The sequence below is a fragment of the Rhea pennata genome, chromosome 6 (genome assembly GCF_028389875.1).
Source record: "Rhea pennata isolate bPtePen1 chromosome 6, bPtePen1.pri, whole genome shotgun sequence".
Taxonomy (NCBI): domain Eukaryota; kingdom Metazoa; phylum Chordata; class Aves; order Rheiformes; family Rheidae; genus Rhea; species Rhea pennata.
The window spans coordinates 42,575,483-42,581,482 of record NC_084668.1 but is presented as its reverse complement, the minus strand read 5'-3'; the positions used below and the strand labels follow the sequence as shown (position 1 = coordinate 42,581,482).

The 6,000-nt window shown below is 45.3% G+C and overlaps 1 protein-coding gene across 1 annotated transcript in view; it reads left to right on the top strand.

The window, feature by feature from the left end:
• Nucleotides 1–2,462: 2,462 nt before the first annotated feature.
• The window catches only part of TWIST2 (twist family bHLH transcription factor 2), a 45,103-nt gene continuing 41,565 nt past the window's right edge, over nucleotides 2,463–6,000 (top strand). Inside the window, exon 1 of the mRNA XM_062578917.1 lies at nucleotides 2,463–3,195. Coding sequence (XP_062434901.1) covers nucleotides 2,676–3,158 — 483 coding nt within the window. The 5' untranslated portion in view covers nucleotides 2,463–2,675 and the 3' untranslated portion in view covers nucleotides 3,159–3,195. The remainder of the gene's footprint in view (nucleotides 3,196–6,000) is intronic.

Below are 6,000 nucleotides of genomic sequence, written 5' to 3'. Positions count from 1 at the left end.
TCTCACGCAACAAATCATTGCAAATCCATTGCAGTTTACTACCATAAATCTGGTGCAAACAAGCAGAGGATCCAGTCTGACTAATAGCTAACCTCTTTGCTCAGAAAATCATGCTCTTTGCAGCTGGAAAGCAGAGATTTCCCTCAGATCTTCAATGCTGGTTTCCCTAGCTCATTGTGCACTGGTTTCTCTTAATACTTGGAAATGATCCCAAAGACTAAGAATAGGTGACTTCTAAATACTTTGAGATCAAAACTGAATACAACTTATGAAGCTGTTTTGCCTCTGAGGTGTAGTTTTATACTGACATTGCTAAATCAGTAGCAGTTTATTTTGCTTACAGGACAGGACAGGAGATGTTATCATCATTTAGACTTTTCTCACCCTGCCTTGCCTTTCTGGAGCTCAACAGTCACCTAAACCACAGTAGTGTACTATTCAAAATTGTTTCAGTGGATCACTTCAGCATCAGACCAGCCCCAAATCAAATCTTGGCAGTCGCTGCAGCACGGGAAAATGCTTTCTAATTTCCCAGTGTAAATTCCGCTTGCCCTAACTCATCTGAGGACAATATTCTCCTGTCAGGTCCATAGTGCTGTTAGATGGCACCATGGTACCCTGCACTTGCAGAGCTCCATGTTTCAGCATGCTCCTATAGACACAAAGTTACTGCCCACCTCTTGCCCCAGCTGTGAGCCCTTGGCCCTCCTAGAAGACTGATTTCTTGGAAATCTGGCTTTTGGGTCCAAACATGAGTGCGAGGCACCCGTCCTGTCCAACTCGGCGGGGTCTTAAATTGGATTAAAAATCTATTTGCAGAACTGCTTTGCTTTCCGACTTCTGTGCTGCACCTGAAAACCTTTCCTTTTGAAAGCAAACGCAGGCTCTCCCCAGGGGCTGCCTGGGGAAGTCTTTCCACTATAAACATTACCTACCAGTAGTAGAGTCAGCCCCAGGCAAGCCAAAATTCTTTCTCTTACCAAAGAACACTTTCCAATCAAGCTAGACATTATTTTTTCCATTAATGAGTGTTGATACCTACTGGAAAACTTTGCAAAGAAATCTACTCCAAACTAATTCTTCTAATTCAGTATCTACCTTTTATAAATTTCTTTTGTCTTATTTAAATTCTATTTTATTTTTCTGATCCTTATTGTAAACATGATCTTTGCTGCTCAGGAATGTGTCTGTTCCTGCAATTTGGGCTTTAACTGAAATCAGAGGTCCAAATTTGATTTTATTCTGCATTAACTCAACAGAAGCAAGCAGAGTTTTTCCCACATTTTCCCTGGTGTGATGGAGAGGAAAAATAGATCCCTCATCTTCTGTTTGCTACATCAGAAACCTTGGAACTACCACCACAATTTTTATGCCCCAGAATACTATGCTTTCAACAGTAAGATAGACTGAAGGAAAAGATAACCTCCCACCTATCTCAGGTCTTGCTTCCCAAAAAGCACTAATAGTACTTAAGAGAGAAAAAAAGTGGGGAGAAAAATGGCAGGTGAATGTGCTATGTGGCCAATACTACTGCTCCAGGACTCACCTCCCAGAGTTTTCTGGAAACTATTGGCTGCTTTCTAGATGATGCACATTTTGGGTTCTTCTGGGTTTGTCTTCTACATCCCTTTGTTCCCTGCCAGTAGAAACATTGCCTGCTGCTCCCAAAACTTTGACCCTCCCTACAGTACCTTGCACCCCAGGGATCTTCTGTCAATCCAAAATCACCCAATCATACCTGGTGGGGGACAGATTCCCACCCCATCTCTCCGCCTCCAAGGCTGCATGTGGGAGGACACAGCTGGGTGAGCAGGGTGCTGCAAGGGGAAGGAAGCAAGAACACTTTGCAAAGGGCTTTTTGCAAAGGGCAGCTTGCCATGGGCACCTTGCAAGGCCTCCAGCACAGGAACCCCAACACTGCAACAGGGCAAAAGCAAAAGCCAATGCCTTCTCCTCTCTCCCTGCACGTGTAAGAGCTTGGGAAAAAGCCGAACTATAGCATGCACCATACTTGGCAGCCTGATTCAGGCTAGGTACCACCGCAGCCCAGCAACAGAGCTGGGATGTACCCCTTGGCCAGATAGGATCCCGTTCCCAGAGCTGTGCGAAGGGGCTGAGAGGCACATTGTAAAGTTTGCAAGCACGCCACAAGCAAACCAGCACCCTGAAAGCTCAAGCAAGGGGTTGCTCTGGAGGGATCCCTTCCCCAGCTGCAAATCCTGAATCGGGGGCGGGGGGGGAGGGTTGAGTTGGGGGGAATGGTCGCAAGCTATCTTTTATTCAAGGTGCATTCCCAAGATTTTAGTTAAGTGTAACATAAAACTGTGAAAGTTTAGCAGGCGAAAAGCTTTCCTCCCACTGACCTGGCCGGCCAATCAGAAGGGAGCCCCGCACCTCCCTCACTTCTGACAACTATTTAGCAACTGAGCTCAGCTAAAGTTTCCAAAAAGTTAGAATAACTTCCTCTCTCCAAGACCTCAATTTTTGCACAACCCCGTCCTTGAAATAAGAGCCCTTCAAGCAACCTGGAAAACGTTTGGTCAGCAAAAAAAAAAAAAACCTCCTGTTTTTCCAAAGGATCTGTCTCAGGAATTTAAAGCACATTTAAGACACACACACTCACATAACATTAGGAGGGGGGGAAAGTCTCTTCCCCTCCCCTTCTTGCAGAAAGCATGGAAGAAAGTTCCAGTTCTCCTGTTTCCCCTGTGGATAGCTTGGGGACCAGTGAAGAGGAGCTGGAAAGGCAGCCAAAGAGATTTGGCAGGAAAAGAAGATACAGTAAGAAATCCAGCGAAGATGGCAGCCCCAACCCAGGGAAGAGGGGGAAAAAGTCTAGTCCCAGCTCCCAGTCTTATGAAGAACTGCAGAGCCAGAGGATCCTGGCCAATGTCAGAGAGAGGCAGAGGACTCAGTCGCTCAATGAAGCCTTTGCAGCCCTGAGGAAAATCATCCCCACCTTGCCCTCTGACAAACTCAGTAAAATCCAGACCCTCAAGCTCGCGGCTAGGTATATAGACTTCCTCTACCAAGTCCTACAGAGCGACGAGATGGACAGTAAGATGACTAGCTGCAGTTACGTGGCTCATGAGAGGCTGAGTTATGCCTTCTCAGTATGGAGGATGGAAGGAGCATGGTCCATGTCGGCCTCACACTAGCCACCGCCAGGGCAAAGCAAATGCATCTGCCAAAGGGGTAGGTACCTCTTTTGTTCTCCTAGCTTGCGTCGAGATGCTCCAGGTCTCCTCGGGTGAGGGCTGGAGTGGCTGGAGGTTTCTTGCTGGCCTTGGCTGGATGTGGGGCTTGGTGCAGCTGGTGATGTATGTCGGGGGGGAAGGTAGAGGGGCCGCGGGAGTGTTTCAGCCGCAACGGTGCCCAGGTGAGGTGGGATAGCTTGGCCGGGAGCTGGGACTGGGGCACTGCAGCAGGCCAGGGACCTTGTGCCTCACCAGGCAATGTAAATGTGGCCGGCTCCTTCCCACTCCAGCACACCAGCTAACACTCAAACAGAGGAGCTCCTGGGGAGAACGAAAGTCAGATTTGCCCGTTTTTAGAAATACCAGCATGTTTCCACTCAGCTGTAATGGGGGGGGGGGAGAGAGGGAAGTGGTGCAGAGAGCCCACTGGCAAGGCAAAGTGGTGGTGGGGGGAGAAGTCATCGCCACACAAAATTTGCCAGAAAGTGTTGCTTTGGGGAAGGATTTTTTTTTTTTTTTTTTTTAAGAGAGGAAAGGGCGATCAGTAAAACAGCCTGCCATGGGGATCGGAACCAGCTGCTGCTAGGTTCAGCGGGTGGCTGTGCCCTAAAAACCTGGTGCTGAGTGCGCCTTGCATCCTCTGCTCACCCCAGGGTGGCAGCGGGGCCGGGGGATGCGGCGGGTCAAGAGGACCCCAGTGGCGTCCGCTGGCGGAGCCCCCTCTCCACCGCCATCCGAGCTGCGTTTCCGTTTGAAGCAGCAGCCGGCAGATGCTGTGCCTGCTTTTTTCCCCTTCCCCCTTAATGCCACGAACAGCAAACTCTGGTCTGATTTTCATAGCGTTCAGTTTCCCTTCCCCAAAGCACCAGTAAATTTAAGGCCAGTGTTAGGCTTTTCTCAACTGGAGTGCAGTTTCTGATTTACTCCGAGTGCTAAGCTCTTCCTCCTCATTTTCTATTACCAGAAAGCTACTTCCTCTTATGTTTCCTTTTTAATGTGCTGGGGAGAAAAAACTATAAAGAAAAGAAAAGGCCTTTAATAACACCCTCACTCCAAGCTAATTAAGCAGACCAGTTCTGCATTGTATCATCCAGAGTCTGCATACATCCAGTTGCTTTCTTGGATTCAGTACATAAAGCAGACCCTAGTAAACTATTGCAAACCAATTTCAAAAGAAATGCTGTTTACAGATGCAAGACTGAGGATAGGGCAGTTTGCCTCCCATAACACAGTGCATGATGCAAAATGAAATAATTTCACCATGCAGAGACCCAGTTCCTTAAAGACGAAGAGAAAGTTCATTCCAGCCCATTGGCCAGTATTTTTTAAAGAGGCAAATCCATCTTTGTTTTATCAGCAATAAATAGCCCAGTTAAAAGCCTTGACACAATTGCCGTAAGTTATTTGCAAAAACCCAAGAAGTGTTCAGAGAAGGACTTACTGCTGGTGTAAAATGCAGACTTAAAATCATTTTAGAAACCACTTTAAGCAAATGTTTCACTTGCATCTTGAAACATTCTGTATTTTAATGCTGCAATAAAAGTTTCTGTACATTCTTCTAGAAAGCCCCCAAAAGGTCACTTTTTTAAAAACAAATTAATTACTCCATCCATTGCATGCTTTAATGAATTTAAACCTGTCTGCTACTTCATTTTGTTTAAAAAGGTGACTCTGCTGCCTTGTTTTTTATGGGTATTACTACCATTATGATTTTTTACACACTGTGCCCAAATTTCAACTGTAAAAAGACAAAGTCGAGTGACTTTTTTCAAAAGATAAGCTCTCTCTATATAAAACCTAATGTCTTTTCCCATGCTAATCTGCCTAAAAAGGCTACAGCAAATAGATTAAAAAAACACACCCCAAACCCAGGCTTCTTGTCAAAAACAGATGTAAAATGTCTCAAACACATATTTCTTCAGCAGTTTAGATTGGCTGAATACTAAAGTGCTGTGATGGAACAATGCATTTATTCTGTTGTTTCCTAAATGATGTGCTGCCATTAGCCCATGTTTTTTTTAATCTATTATCTAATATATATCTGTTCCTCTGTTTCAAGCAGTACTTCAGAGGCAAAAACTGCTTTTTAAATCATGTTCCAAATTTACTAGTAATAGAATTATTACTAACACTGTTCTGACAAGGTGGATATTATATGTGGATCCTCAGAGACTGCTCCTTAATAAAAGAAATTCAGAGCGATACTTCAGAGTGCATGAAAAACTACGAAATAGAGCCAAACCTAGACATGTTTTCCATTTGCCTCGCGGTGAATTGATATTTGGTATCTTTTCCAAAATTCAACTTCCAACCAACTGGCTAGAGACGGCTTTTTGCTTATCATTTGCATTCACAGAGAGCACCATCTTCCTTGAGTAACCCTGAACCCCCAAACTTTCCCCGCTTGCTTCTAACTTTTGTGTCTGTGTGTGCGTGAACACATGTGCGGTCAAACTGTTGAAAACGTTGTTGACAAATGGCCTGGTGTGGTGTGGTGGGGTGTCAAATTCTATCGCTTATGGTAACAAAATTTGTGTCTGCCAGCAAAAAAAGGTCGAGAAATGCATTAAAATGGGCAAATATATTCAGCTGATGTGGCATGGGAGTCTGTATGCATCTGTCCCTTCAGAAGGTGCTTTTGCACACGAGAGGCATCTGACTGCGGTCTAGATGGCAAAAAAAGAAAAAAAAAATCCTTAGGAAATGGTGCTGTGAATTTGGGAGTGCATCCTGCATTTCTTAGGAATCAGCAATTGCCACAAACTTGGGGTGTGCACAAAAAAACAGGGTGAATGCCGTTCGG